This window comes from Vulpes lagopus, chromosome 1 (genome assembly GCF_018345385.1).
Source record: "Vulpes lagopus strain Blue_001 chromosome 1, ASM1834538v1, whole genome shotgun sequence".
NCBI lineage: Eukaryota > Metazoa > Chordata > Mammalia > Carnivora > Canidae > Vulpes > Vulpes lagopus.
In genome coordinates this window covers 78,602,874-78,619,101 of record NC_054824.1, presented here as the reverse complement: position 1 = coordinate 78,619,101, position 16,228 = coordinate 78,602,874, and the positions used below count along the sequence as shown (strand labels likewise).

Genomic DNA, 16,228 nt, shown 5'->3' with positions numbered 1-16,228 from the left:
AAGTGTTAAACATATTATTATCGTATGACCCAGCAATTGCATTACTGAGTATATGCCCAAGTGAAGTGAAAACAACATTCATACAAAAATGTATATGCATATCCATAGTAGCGTCATCCATAATAGCCAAAAAGTGGAAGCAGTCCAAATATCTATCAACTAAGTGGATAAAAAAATGTGCTTTATCCATTCAGTGGACTATCATTTGGCAGTAGAAAAGAATAAAAGTACTGATGCATGCTCCAACATAGTTGAACCTTGAAAACCTTATGCTAAATGACAGATGCAGGTCACAAAGACTACATATGATTCCATTTATATGAGATGTCCATTATACTCAAATCCAAAGAATGAAGATTAGGGAGTGGTTGCCTGAGGCTGGGAGATTTGGGGGTGGGAAATGGGTAATGGGTACAGAGTTTTTTGGGGGGATGATGAAAAAGTCCTAATATTGATTGTGGTAATGGTTGCACAATTCTGTGAATAAGAAATCATTCTGTGATTCATTAATTCATCCACTAAAATCATTGTGCATTCTAAATGTGTGAATTGTATATTGTGCAAATTATATCTCTGAAGCTATTTACAAGAATGCCAATAGAGAGAATATGAACAAGGCAATCCCAGAAGAAGAAATACAAATAGCCAATAGGTATATGGTAGATACTCATTCCTAGTTTTTAATTAGAAGATATGTAAATTAAAACAGTTCATTAACTTTTTATTGCTCCTCAGACTGACAAAGAACAAAGACATTATCTATATTTAAATGTCTTATACGAAAATTGTACCTTTTGCTAAGAATATGGCCCTTGAATTATAATTAAAATTATCCAATTGAATGGACTCTGGGAATCACTTAGTCCAGTCCCTTTATTGACCACAAAGAATAAAGGATTCATTCAAATTACTAGTTAATTAGTGGCATAGGCAGGTCTCTACTCCAAGTTTCCTAACTTTCCTGTTGGGAGTCATGCTTTTCTACTAAATTGGACACAACAGAAGTTGGAACTTACAAGTGCCAGAACTCTGGAGGGAATGATCAGGACTCCTAGGATCTTTTTCTTATTAATGGTACCAATTAAGCTTGTTTGGATGTTCTTTTTACTTCAAGTAGTAATATTCTACATTAGCTAGTCTTCCTATTCATTCAATTTTGCTTTCTGTTTCTTGGTTTCTTATTTTTGGATGCTTTCCTATTTTGTTCAAATTCCCCATACAGCCTATAAATTGAGTGTGTCCCACACTGTACTTGGAATATCCAATCTTTGATCAAATAAGACTTTTCCTATCCTGTTCCTAAAGTTTCTGTACTATATCCTTTTTTTCTGAGTACCATACCTATTAGACAGTCACCTTATTTCTGGTTCAAAATCTTATAGTACACTGTTGTTGGTTTTCAATGTTTTCTCCATAGACTAGCATTTGTTTATTGCCTCAATTTTTTCATCTATATAGTGTATCATAGTATGACTTCCTACCTATGACCTGCTGAAATTTATCTTTACATATCTTTCCTTTTTCACAAGACTGAACTAATTTTGCAAGGTACTATATTTTGCTTATCTTTTTATGAGTAGAGCTTAGTTAATTAACGATTTGTTTGATAAATACTTGAAACACCGAACTTTCTATGTTGTCTGGTTAACATTTTATTTTTTTTTTTTTCCTCTCCTGCCCGCAGAATTTGGAGTTGTCTGCTTACTATTTTCTGCAACACTAGCTTATTTTCCACCCCGGCCTCCACTCCCTCCCAGTGTTGCTGCAGCTAGCCAGCGATTGAGTTATCGGCGGAGCTTTTGTAGGCTATTAAGGTAAATATACTTTGAATCACTGAGTGGTTTGGGTTTTTCTTCTTAATTTCAAAATGTTAGAATTTAATTCTTATCCAAATTACAAGATAGAAGGTAGAATAACATTCTCAGATACCAGACAAAGTTAGGTACTCAATTCTGCTATCCTGATAATGGGAACATATTACTATGACAAACTAAGAAGTAACATGAAACAAAAAGAAGGAACAGATGCATGCCAAAATTAGAAACAGTATGACTTAGAAGAAATACAGTAAGCAGAAATGTTGATTCGTTTCTAAATTTCTTCCTCCTCTTTTGCACAAAGAATCTCTGTAACATTCTATCTTCCTTTGAACAGTGAAAGGTTTTGACTAGCACCTCGCAATAATTTCACATTTATTTAAAGGTAATTTAGGATGGGAATTTTTCACCAACCCATTAATTAGGTTGCGAATAATTGACAAAATATGATTAAATAGTTTAGAAGGGTTTCCTATCAGAAATCTATTTTTAAGATTTATTTATCTGAGAGAGAGAAAGAAAGAGAGCATGTGTGCACAGTGGAGAGGGGTGGAGGGAGAGAGAGAAGCTCAAGGAGACTCCTCACAGAGTGCAGAGCCCATTGCAGGGCTAAATCTCAAGACCCATGAGATCATTACCTGAGCCAAAACCAAGAGTCAGATGCTTAACTGACTGTGCCACTGAGGTACCCCTATCAAATCTGTGGCACCTGAGTGGCTAGTCAAGGTCTGCTTTTAGCTCAGGTCATGATCCCAGAGTTCTAGAATCCAGTCTCTCCCTCTTCCTCTGCCTCTCTTATTCTCTCTCTCTCTTCTCTCAAATTAAAAAAAAGAAAGAAAGAAAGAAATCTAATTTTAAAAATCTCCAAAACAAAAAACCTCTATAATGTTTTTTCTGCATACCACCAATGCTATTATTACTTAAAATTTTAAAAACAAAACTTGTATTTGAATAATTTTATAAGGAAACATCACATAACAGTACCTGTGGAATCATGGGTTTTATGTGTTTATTATATTTTCCAAATATTTAAATTTTTTATTCATTATGCATATCTTAATTCGCATTAAAATAAACAAGTATTAGTCAATATAGAGTGAATAAAATATATGAGGTTTATTTACATACCACCTAAAATCAGTCTTCTCATACCTCTAGCGACATCATACTTTGAAAAACTTAATATTTTGTTTTATTGATACAACTTAAGTATAATTAAATTAAACTCTACCCTTGAAGGTTCAAATGCTCAGCATTAAATTTGACTCTGAATATATAGACTGTCACTGGTGGTTATAATTTGCAGTTGGGCCGCTGGAACTTATCTTTTGAATTTTTTTTCTCTGTTGTGATAAGTTTTTATTGATTCATCAGCAACTAATTGGTTCTTTCTCTTCTTTTTTCCCCCTTCCTACCAATGGTAATGTCCGTGTGGCCAAGAACTATGTCTTTACAGCCTCCTTAGTAATATTGTCCAATAGCAATATAATATGAACCACATATGTAATTTAAAATTTTCTAGTAGCCTCATTAAAAAAAAGTAAAAGAAACAGGTAAAATTTATTTTATTTCACCTTTTTAAGGACTTTATTTATTCATTTGAGACAGAGAGATGCAGAGAGAGAGAGAGGGAGAGAGGGAAAGAGCATGAGTAGGGGGAGAGGCAGAGGGAGAGGGGAAGGCAGGCTCCCTGCTTAGCCAGAGGCCTGACATGGGGGTCAGTCCCAGGACCTGGAGATCATGACCTGAACCAAAGGCAGACACAACAACTGAGCCACCCAGGTGCCCCTAAAACTAATATTAATAGTATGTTTTATTTAACCCAATATATTAGAAGTATTATTTTAGTATGTAATAAATACTCAAAATTGAGATATTTTATTTTATATTGAGATATTATATTTTATATTGAGATATTATAGTATCTCAATATAAATGAATATAGTAGTATTACATACTGTCTCATTTAGTATGTAATAAATACTCAAAATTGAGATATTATATTTTATTTATTTTATTCATACCAAATTTTTGAAATCCAGTTGTGTACTTTACAGTTAAAGCACATCTTAATTTAGATGCTATATTTTCACTAGAAATACTTAGTCTGCATTTATTTGGTTTTTTTTTTTAAGATTTATTTATTTATTTATTCATGAGACAGAGAGAGAGGGAGAGAGGCATAGGTAGAGGGAGAAGCAGGCTCCCCATAGGGAGCCTGATGTGAGACTGGATCTGGACCACAGGATCATGCCCTGAGCCGAAGGCAGACGCTCAACCACTGAGCCTCTCAGGCACTCCTTAGTCTGCATTTAAATACTAAATTTACAATTGGGGCAGCCCAGGTGGCCCGCGGTTTAGTGCCACCTTCGGCCCAGGGCCTGATCCTGGAGACCCAGGATCGAGTCCCACGTCGGGCTCCCTGCACGGAGCCTGCTTCTCCCTCTGCCTGTGTCTCTGCCTCTCTCTCTCTCTCTCTCTCTCTGTCTCTCTGTGTTTCACAAATAAATAAAATCTTTTTTTAAATAAGTAAATATTAAATTTACAATTGAAAAAGTTTTAATTGAGCAATCTCCCTCATTACACTATTTATCTAAAGTTCAAAATAACTACTTGTGGGGCACTGAGTGGCTCAGTTGGTTAAGCATCCAACTCTTGATCTCAGCTCAGGTCTTTTTTTTTTTTTTTAAGATTTATTTATTTATTCGAGCAGCCCGGGTGGCTCAGTGCTTTAGCGCCGCCTGTGGCCCAGGGCGTGATCCTGGAGACCCAGGATCGGGATCAAGTCCCACACTGGGCTCTCTGCATGGTGCTTGCTTCTCCCTCCGCCTGTGTCTCTGCCCCTCTCTCTCTCTCTCTCTCTCTCTCTCTCTCTCTCTGAATAAGTGAAAAAAAAAAAATTAAAAAAAAAAGATTTATTCATGAGACACACACACACCCAGAGAGAGAGAGAGAGAGAGAGAGAGAGAGAGAGAAGCAGACACACAGGTAGAGGGAGAAGCAGGCTCCATGCAGGGAGCCCAATGCAGGACTCAATTGCAGATCTCCAGGATCACACCCTGGACCGAAGGCAGGCACTAAACCGCTGAGACACCTGAGGAATCCCCTCAGCTCAGGTCTTAACCTCAGGATTATAAGTTCAAGCCACACATTGGGCTCCATGCTGGGTGTGGAGCCTATGTTAAAAAAAAAAAACAAAAAACTAGCAGTATTTCAAATTTTGGATCAATACATCTTTGATATTATTTGAAAAGTCATATTCTTCAGGCAATTGTCTGGGCCTTAATGGAAGATCTTTAACTTCTGTAGAATAGATTTTTAAATTTTTTTCATCATTTTTAACAAAATTCCCATAGCTGAAATAACAATTTCTTTTATCATCTCTTCATCTAGAAGTGGTTTCCTTGGGTCGCTTGGGTGGCTCAGTTAGTTATGCATATGCCTTTGGCTAAGGTCATAATCTCAGGGTCCTGGGAGTGAGCCCTGCCTTGTGTTGGGCTCCCTGCTCAGTGGGGAGTCTGTCCCTCTCCCCCTGCCCCTACCCTTGCCCTCGCTCATGCTGCTCACTCTCTCTCAAATAAATAAAATCTTTAAAAAAAATTTTTTTAAATAAAAAAGGTTTTATTTTTGTATGGGAATCCCAGCCATTTTATGGCTGACCAAAGTGGTAACTCATATCTGTGAAAAAAAAAATTTTTTTTAATGTTTGTTGGACATTTAATTCTGATTTTGGGCAACTAATTTTTTTTAATTTCTTTTTGACTGATGAGAAGAAACTTCCTATAAAATTTACTGTGTATTTGTTGAATATGTCCCTTAATATTATCCACTTAATTGTCTTAAATTTTTTTTTTACACAGCATTCATTTTGCTGTGTTGCAACAAATCACAGTTGCCATTCATCGTGAAATTTGCAACATATTTTCTTCTCTCTTACTCTTTCTTCATAAAATATTCAAATAAGCAAATTACAGAGTTATCTGTATGGAAAAAAATGAGAACTGAGTCAGTTCATTGACACCAAGATCAGTGACAGATTTATAATACTAGAAACAACACATGCTACACCCAGCATGCTGTATAGTATCTTACCCGACGCAGCAGTTAAAGTGAAATGTGCTCCTACCAAAAAAGTTATTTGTAGTTGATGAGAAAGCACTTTTTCATTGTTTCTGTTGTTAAATTTGGTTCAATCACAATGAAATGAAATGAAAAACTCAGTTCTTCAGTTGCATTAACCACATTTCAAATGTTCAGAGCTTCGTCTTGCTGGCGGCTACCAACTTAGCATAGCTATATAAACACTGTTTTTCAAACTTTGGTTCAACCAACTAATTTAGTAGGTAGAGCACCTTGGAAAAAAAATAGAATGAAATAAGCTAGAACGGAAATATTATTGTATCATATGTAGTAAGGATACATATTTTTTTTGTGAGACTTTTCCTTCAGAATATACGGATGTATATGTGGGTAGATCACAAAGTAAAAATATACTTCCTAACTTTTGGAGTATAGCAAAAAGTTTAAAAATCACATCTCTAAAAAAAAAAAATCACATCTCTGCAGCATGTAGAATATTGTCTTCCACATAATAGGCAAATAAAAATATTAGTTAAATCGGATGGTGACCAGTGGTGCATATTTGTAAGATGACGGTTTAAAATGATAGTTTTTTTTTTTTAATGCTATTTAAGTTTTTCTTTGCGCAGTGCCAGTTTAGATAGCAATCAAGAAAGCAGGAGAGTGTTAGGTTAGGTCCTATTATGCCAGGCTAATAATTTGGACTAGTCTGGAAAATGAGGGATCACTGAAGGATTTTAAGCTAAGGAGTTGTATAAACAATTGTTCTGACAAGGAAAAACAACCTAAAATTATCATTCTGACTACGATAGATACCCTGTGTTTTCTTCTAATTACCCTACAGTCAAGATCTTTATTCTCTGTTAAAACCATAAAGTGTAAGATCTTTCCTCTCTGTAAAAAACCTTTTTCATTGATGCCTGACATTTCTTCATTTCTTCCATTATTTGTTAAGTCTGCAGCATTACCTCTAGGAGAGGACTCTCTAGGGCAAGTTCTTTGGACCTGCCATGCCCCAGTCCCCTAGCCTATCAATGTAATTTTCTCTGGCCCTTCAAAGGACATCCAAAGTCATTACTTGTGGATTATCAGAGTAACTGCTTCTCTAGATTCTAATCCCATTGTCTGGGAAAAAATAAAAAATCATTGATTATGCTCCAGTGTTTTCACCCCCATCATTTATCTCTATAAAATAAATAAATCTTTAAAAATAATAATAATAAATGTCATCCATTTTGTCCATGGATTCTTTGATTATTAAATTTCTGGCTTTATCTTTTATATTTAGGAATTCAGCCCACCTACAATCTACCATAGTATGTGATGTTAACTAGTGATGCAGGAGTTTTGTGGGTTTTTCCCCATAAAGAAACTAGCACTATTTACTGAACAATTATTAGCAGTTTGCTAGCCCTCTATATTCTCCTCCATTGTGCTTTATTCTTGAGCCATTCACATATAATTTTTTATTACAGCCATGAAGTTTGTCTTGATATGTGATAGCATAAGGTCCTCCTTTTTCATATTTTTTAAAGATAAGTTTCAAAGCTTTCGAAGCACTTTTATTCTTCCAAATAAACTTTAGATCATATTTCTTAAGTTTCTTAAAAATTCAACTGGGACATTAATGGTTATATTGAATTTATAGATTAATTTGGGGTGAATTGACAATACAGACTTTTTCTCCATCTATTTAGATAATATTCTGTGCCCTTAATTAGATTAAAGGTTACTTTTTCTTTCCACCCCTAGAGATCTTGGGCTTTCCTAGCTATTGTTAATGGTACGTAATTTCTATTACATTTTTTAGATTAAACTTATTTGTGAGATAATTTAGATTCACATGAATCAATAAAAATGCGATTGTAGGAAATAATACAGAGGGCTCTGTAACCAGTTTCCTCCAGTGATAACATCTTACAAAACTGTTGTATAATACCACAACCAGAAAATTAACATTGATAGTCAATATGCAAAATATTTCTATCATCTCAGGGGTCCCTTTTTTTGTCCTTTTGTAGCCACATCTCCCCCGCCCCAGTTGGCAAAAACTGATCTGTTCTCCATTACTATAATGTCACTTCAAGAATGTTATATAAATGGAATCATATAGTATATACATTTGGGGATTGACTTTGAGAGAGAGAGAGGCAAACCAGAAAACAGACTTTTAGCTATAGAGAACAAACAGGCTTGCTGGAGAGGAGGTAGGCAGGGGATGGGTTAAATGGGTGGTGGGTTTTAAGGAGGGCACTTTAGCAATGAACACTGGGTGTCGTGTATAAGTAATGAATCACTAAATTCTACACCTGAACTCAATATTATGATTTATGTTAACCAGAGTTTAAATTAAAATTTGAAAAAAAAAATAATTCTCTGAAGAGTCAACCAGGTTGTTTTGTGTATCAGTAGTTACTCCTTTCTACTGCTGAAAAGTATTACATGGTGTGGATGTACAGTTTGTTTAACTATTCACCTGCTAAGGGACATCTGTGTTGATTCTAGGGCGGGGGTTGGCTATTACAAATAACATTTGTATGCAGGTTTTTGTGGGAACATAAATTTTGATTTCTCTGGGATAAATGCCCAGGAGTGCAATTGCTGGATTATATGGTTGTTGCATATTTAGTTTTAAAAAAAAATAAAACTGCCAGGCTATTTTCCAGAGTGGCTGTACCATTTTTCATTACCACAAGCAATATATGAATCATCTAGTTTCTGTGCATCTAAACCAGACTTTGGTGTTATCACTATGTTTTTGTTTTAGCTATTTTGATAGGTATGTAGAAGTACAATCTCCGTAGAGGGCAATTGGCATTATCTATTGAAATTACAAATACACATACTCTTTTGACATGGCAGTTGCACTTCTAGAATTCATTTCTCCAAATGTACGAGTCCACATGTGATATGACTGTAAAAGCAAAGGTATTATATTCATATACACACACATATATATAATTTTATAATACCTTTATTATATGTAATAAAAGATACATATTTCTCAGTGAGGACTGGTTAAATAAATTATGATATAGCAACATAATGGAGTTCTATGCAGCTCTAAGAAAGAATGAGGAAACTCCTTATTGACTACGGAAGAGTTCTAAGACTTACTAAGTTTTAAAAAACTAAAATTCAGCCAGTGGTTGTAATATGCCACCACTTATATAAAAAGATTGGGAGAAGAATATATATATAGACACACACAGAGTTGAGAACATATGCATTGATACACACGTATATATAACAACATAGTATATGTAATAAGAATATATATAAATTAACGTAATAATATGTAATATGTATGTGTGTGTGTACACACACGCTTGTATATATACATAGGCTTGCATGTTTTGCAATGTTTCTGGGAAGTTGCCCAAGAAAGTGGTAATATTGGTAATTGTGGGAAGAGGGGAATGAGATAAGAGAGACATGTTTTCCCCATATTTTTATACTTTTTGGTTTTGAGCCATTTCCATTGTATTGCCTTTTCAAGTCTTTGACTAATACAAACTTTAACATATATTTTAAAGATTTTATTTATTTATGAGAGAGAGGCAGAGACGCAGGCAGAGGGAGAAGCAGGCTCTATGCAGGGAGCCTGATGGACTCGATCCCAGGTCTCCAGGATCACACCCTGGGCTGCCCTGATACAAACTTTAATAGCATTAAAACAAAAGTTAAAACTGCCCTCTGAAAATAATAAAATTAGCAAATTTTGTATTTCTTTTTATTCTTTGATTTTTTCTTCTACCTCATTCATAAGGAGAAATAGTAATTTATCCTTTCAAATAAGAGCTTTTTTTCAACTGAACCTACCTATTCATTCTATGAAATAATGTTGGTAATTCATCTATATAATAAACATTGACAATTTTAAGCAATGTGAACAAAAAAGATTTTATAAAAACAAAAAATGTAAAGAACTTTGACTTTTTAACAGACAAGTATTTTCTTTTTCTGATTCTGCTCTTCTGATTTCCAAATGATTTACATTTTTCATGAGTAAGAATTTAAATTCAAGATTTTGAATCTGTAATAATATTTTCTCTTTTACAGCAATATGAGATTTTTGATGATTGCTTTAGCATATGCCATACCACTTGGTGTATTTGCTGGCTGGTCTGGAGTTCTGGACTTAATTTTAACACCAGTGCACGTCAGCCAGGTAAGCATTTTATTTCTTTATATGTTGTAGGTATTTTTAGTTCATTTCAGTAATAAATACTGTCTGTATGTTCTTGGTTTAAACTTCAAGACCTGGGTAAAACATTATCCAATTCCATTGCTGCAAAAGCAAGAGTCTCATGAAGTAGTTAAAAATAGTGTTGATTTTCTTCCTAGATTTTGTTACAGCCATGATTTTACATTTATTTGGCTTCTATTAATGATGCTAGTAAACAGAAAAATCTTCATTTTGTTGACTCCATCCTAATCTTGCTTCATACTTCCTAAAGAAGATTAAGATCCCATCATCAAATTATGGCTATTTTGATAGCTCATCTCTCACTTTCCCTCTAGGCTCAGACTAAGGGTATCTCATTTCTTTAAAAATGACCATTTCACCTATATGCTTCAGGCCATGTATTCCTTCTCCTCACTTCAGATAGCTTGGTAGGATGAAGTACAGGAATTTGGAGGGACAAATGGAAGAAGTTCAGCACATTGGTATGACGGTCCGTTGTATGAATGAGCAACAATTTGCCCATTCTACTTTTGATGAACATTCGGATTGTTTCCGGTGTTTGACTGTCACAAACAATACTGTAGGAATGTTCTCCTACATTCTTCCTGCACCTCTCTACACATTTCTGTTGGATACATAGCTAGGAATAGAAGTACTTATAGTTTAGGCCTAGTCTGATAGATGATGCCAGACTTTCCCAAAGCAGTTGCATCGGTTTATCGTCCTACCAGCAGGACATGAAATTTCTCATTGTTCACATCTTTACTAATACTTGGCAATGTTAGTCTTTTTAAAGTTGGAAATGCTACTAACTGTGCATGCATTTAACATGTTAAATGCCATTATAGTGATATCTTTTTAAGTGTTTGTTGGACAAAAAAGTATCCTTTTTTTGTGAAACACCTGTTCAAGCCTCTTGCCCACTATTGGGATGCCTTTTTCTTACTGATTGTAAAGAAGAGAGTGTGCAGAAGGAGACTCCGCAGAAGACTGTGTGGGGTCCTCAGCAAGTCTTGGCTGGGAAATGGACTGCACGTGTAAAGGGCAAAGCCACCAGAGGCTTAACAGAAAGACTGCTAGGAGGTTGAAAGCAGAACGAATACAGTAGAGGGGAAGCAGAGCTGGACTCAGAATTTCTGGCTCAGCCAGAATGGTAAGACCTCATTAACACCTTGTTAATACCTTGGGCTTCTGCTGAGACACAAGAATCTAGACCAGAATTTAATATCAGGGACCGTGCTCTTGGTAAAATAAGACCTATTCTACTTAGACCTACCATACACAAGCCCTGACAAAAATCTGCAGAGGAGACAATTTGGAGATTGAGTCCTACCAAGTGAGGGAGGGCTTGGGAAACACTTTGATTTCTACTTATCTACCTTAATAAAACACAAAATTGGGCAGCCCTGGTGGCACAGCGGTTTAGCACCGCCTGCAGCCCGGGGTGTGATCCTGGAGACCCAGGATCGAGTCCCACATCGGGCTCCCTGCATGGAGCCTGCTTCTCCCTCTGCCTGTGTCTCTGCCTCTCTCTCGCTCTCTCTGAATGAATAAATAAATAAATCTTTAAAAAAAATAAATAAAACACAAAATTAAGCCTATGCAAGTTCAAGGTGATCAGTTATTAACTGAACTGCCTACTAACACAAAAATCAACCATTTTAGAGAAGGATAAAAGGATCCAGAATCTTTATATTGTGTCACCCACAGCATGTACTGTACTATTAAAAAAAATTAGACAAACAGGAAGATATGACCTGTATTTGCAAAAAGGAAGTACTGAATAGAAACCAGTTCGGAGAGAGTCTACATCTTGGATGTAGCAAAGACCATAATGCAAAAGAGAGAGAGAGAGAGAAATCTTTGCTTGCTCCAAGTTTATTAATATATTCCCTTATACTATAGAACTACATTGTCTGGTTCAGTAGCTACCAGCCACTCGTGGCTATTTAATTTGAAATTTAGATTAGTTGAAATGAAATAGAATAAAAATTATTTTCCTCAGTGGCCACCTACTGGACACATACTGACCCCCTTTCAAGTGCTCAATAACCACTTATGATTTGTGGCTACCATATTGGACAGTACACATACAGAACATTTCTGTCAACATAGAAAGCACTGTTGGACAGTGCTATTCCAGAAGCTTTATCATTATTCCTGTCACATTTAAACCTGGAATTGAATTTTGTGCTTGTCATAAGGTAGGAGTTAAGTTTCTTTTTTTTCCCATATAGGTATCCATTAACCTGGTATCAATTTTTGAAAAGATCACGCTTTTCTCATTGCTCTCTAGTTTCATCTTTGTCATAATGAAGTGCCTTTATGTACACAGATGTGTTTCTAAGCTGCCTTTTTCATTTTTTCAAGTGGAATCTTCTCTTAATTTTGTATATAACCTGTTGTCTAAATTTTGTGTACAGGGGGATCCCTGGGTGGCGCAGCGGTTTGGCGCCTGCCTTTAGCCCAGGGCGCGATCCTGGAGACCCGGGATCGAATCCCACATCGGGCTCCCGGTGCATGGAGCCTGCTTCTCCCTCTGCCTGTGTCTCTGCCTCTCTCTCTCTCTCTCTGTGACTATCATAAATAAGTTAAAAAATTTAAAAAAAATAAATTTTGTGTACAGTCATTTATAGTAAACCATTCTCCTATATGAAATTTTGGATACTGTTAAAATCTAATGTGGATTGAAATGTAGACTTCCCAATTTTTGTGACCTTTACTCCTATGGTAAAACACGATAAACCATTTGAATTTTGACATTGATTATTTATTTGTGTAATGGCTTTACATGTGGATCTTAACAGTGTAAACAATAGCACATATAACCATCAAGATACCTCGATTAGAATTTACAGGACTAGAATGATAGATTCGGGTGGTTTAATTAGATTTAAAAAGTTTTCTGAAAAACTTTGCCAATAAAAAAAAAATAGATAATAGTCTATTTTGCCTAATTTTGTGCCTAGTATCTCTAGTTTTTTGGTGGTATAATAAATTTTGATATTTGTAGAATAAATATACCTTTATTGGGATTCTGACCAGAATATTTTGAATCTAAAAGATCAGTTTAAGAATTAACTTCTTTGGGACGCCCTGGTGGCTCAGCGGTTGAGCTGCCTTTGGCTCAACCCAGAGTTGAGGCATGATCCCAGAGTCCCGGGATCGAGTCCCCCATCAGGCTTCCTGCATGGAACCTGCTTCCACCTCTGCCTATGTCTCTGCCTCTCTCTGTGTCTCTCATGAATAAATAAATAAAATATTTTTTTAAAAAAAGAATTAATTTACTGTGTTTGGGTGACTCAGTTAAGCGGCTGCCTTCGGCTCAGGGCATGATCCCAGGATCCAGGATTGAGTCCCATATCAGGCTCCCTGAGAGGAGCCTGCTTCTCCCTCTGCCTGTGTCTCTGCCTCTCTCTCTCTCTCTCTGTCTCTCATGAATAAATAAATAAATCTTTAAAAAAAGATTTTACTTATTTGTCAGAGAGAGAGCACAAATAGGCAGAGTGGCAGACAGAGGGAGAAGAAGAAGCAGGGTCCCTGCTGGGCAGAGAGCCTGATGCAGGGCTCCATACCAGAACTCTGGGATCATGACCTGAGCCACAAGCAGATGCTTAACTGACTGAGCCACTCAGGCGCCCCTTAAGTCATAAAATTTTTATTTGATTCTTTTAATAGTTTCCAAATTTCTGTAAAAGTGCTTGATCTTCTACTTTTTTGAATTATTAAAACTAGTTGCTTAGAGTCTCATAATTCCTTGATCTGGATCCCCTGTGGGTCTATTTATATTTAGGGTATTCGTTTATGTTTTCTTACCTCCTTATATGTTCCTTTATTTTTGACTGAGTGCCAGACATAATATATGAAAAGTTGTAGAAATCATTTAAGCTTGAGGATGATGTTATTTAACCCCAGAAAGAACTTACTTTTTTTTTTCTTGCATGAGTCTAGGAATCATTTAATCTAGTTTCAGTAATTGAAAATACTTAAAACCGGGCTTCAATCCCACAGAATACTACTCTATTTCCAGTGCACAGTACTCAGGGATAGCCCTTCGAGTCACCATCTGAAGGTTGGGTTTTTGTTTTTTTCAAAAGGCCACCCACCTCACAACAGGCCCTGAACTCATATTTTTTTCTTTCCTAGGTCAGCAAGGCCATTGATAGCCCTCAGGCCCTTAGCTCCCTTTTTTGAAATCAGCAGACACCCCAAAGGGAAAAGTGTTCCCCAATACCAGGCTTATCTTTTCCAGATTTCCTTCCCATTTTACATTATGGTTCCATAATTCTGGATTTAACTTCTTGGCCCTGTGATGCCAACAGATAGATTTCCCCCTAGATTTTCTAGTTCTGAACCAGAATATCAATCCAAATGACCCTAGTGTACCTTCACCATGAGAAGAAAACCTTCCTTTAGTTTTCTTTTTTTGAAGATTTATTTATCTATTCATGAGAGACACAGAGAGGCAGAGACACAGGCAGAGGGAGAAGCAGGCTCCTCAAGGGGAGCCCCATGTGGGAGTTGATCTCAGGACCCCAGGATCACGACCTGAGCCAGAGGCAGACACTCAGCCACTGAGCCACGCAGGCACCCATTCCTTTATTATTTTATTCCTTTTCTTATTCCTTTACTTATTCCTTATTCCTTTACTGATTTTTCTAGATGGCAAGTATTCCTAGCATGCTCCATTCCAGGAAAGAAAAATGTAGCACCCATTTAAATGATTCTGATTTTGCAGATCTTATGCTTCATATTATAAATCCTAAGACGCCCTTTCGAGTATCTCTCTCTGTATAAACTCTGATAGATGGATAAAGAAGATGTGGTTTATGTATACAATGGAATATTACTCAGCAATTAGAAACGACAAATACCCACCATTTTCTTCAACGTGGATGGAACTGGAGGGTATTATGCTGAGTGAAATAAGTCAATCGGAGAAGGACAAACAGTGTATGTTCTCATTCATTTGGGGAATATAAATAATAGTGAAAGGGAATATAAAGGAAGGGAAAAGAAATGTTGGGAAATATCAGGAAGGGAGACAGGACATAAAGACTCCTAACTCTGGGAAACAAACTAGGGGTGGTGGAAGGGGAGGAGGGCAGGTGTTGGAGGGGAATGGGTGACGGGCACTGAGGCGGACACTTGACGGGATGAGCACTGGGTGTTTTTCTGTATGTTGGTAAATTGAACACCAATAAAAATTAATTTAAAAAAAAAAACTCTGGGATCCCTGGGTGGCGCAGCGGTTTGGCGCCTGCCTTTGGCCCAGGGCGCGATCCTGGAGACCCGGGATCGAATCCCGCGTCGGGCTCCCGGTGCATGGAGCCTGCTTCTCCCTCTGCCTGTGTCTCTGCCTCTCTCTCTCACTGTGTGCCTATCATAAATAAAAAAAAAAAAAAAAAAAAAAAAAAAAAAAAAAAAAAAAAAAAAAACTCTGATAGACCAGGAATCACAATAAGTATTAAAGTGAAATTTAAAATTAAATGGGCAAAAAGGGGGTGCCTGGATGGGTCAGTTGGTTAAGTGTCCAACTCTCAGTTTCAGCTGACGTCATGTTCTTGGGGTTGTGGGGTCAAGCCCTGAGTCGGACTCTGGGCTCAGGGGAAAGTCTGCTTAAGATTCTCTCATTTCCCTCTGCCCTACTCCCCTGCACTCATGCGTGTATGTGTGCTCTCTCTCTCTCTCTTAAATAAATACATACATATATACATACATACCTACATAAATAATCTTTTTAAAAAATAAAAGCAAAAAAAAAATTAAAATTTCTAATTAATTAGTGGGTAGGATATTATTACCTAAAGCAAATGACATGAACAAAGGAAGCAGGGAAGCACAAATGGCCTGAAAGGACCAGGATTAGTAGAGTCAAGATGCACAGTGGTTCTTAGCCTAACACCAGGCCCCACTCACCCAGAGGATAGATGGAAATGTTAGAGAGGGCCTAATAGCATTAAATGGGCCTTAGACAATGGATGCTAAATGCTCTGCAATGAGAGGGGCAGTTTAACAGAACAGAGAATTCTCTGGCCCCAAATGCCAATGATATGAAACAAAAATGTAGAGATAAATTAAGCTTCAGGCTGTTCTCTTTCTCCAGAGGGTACTTATCTTTGTTCTGGCACCAGACACTGTT

At 36.6% G+C, this 16,228-nt stretch overlaps 1 protein-coding gene across 1 annotated transcript in view; it reads left to right on the top strand.

Moving 5' to 3' along the window:
- The window catches only part of SLC49A4 (solute carrier family 49 member 4), an 87,484-nt gene that overhangs the window by 34,258 nt on the left and 36,998 nt on the right, over positions 1-16,228 (top strand). The window contains exons 4-5 of the mRNA XM_041771789.1: positions 1,685-1,814; positions 9,960-10,068. Coding sequence (XP_041627723.1) covers positions 1,685-1,814; positions 9,960-10,068 — 239 coding nt within the window. The remainder of the gene's footprint in view (positions 1-1,684; positions 1,815-9,959; positions 10,069-16,228) is intronic.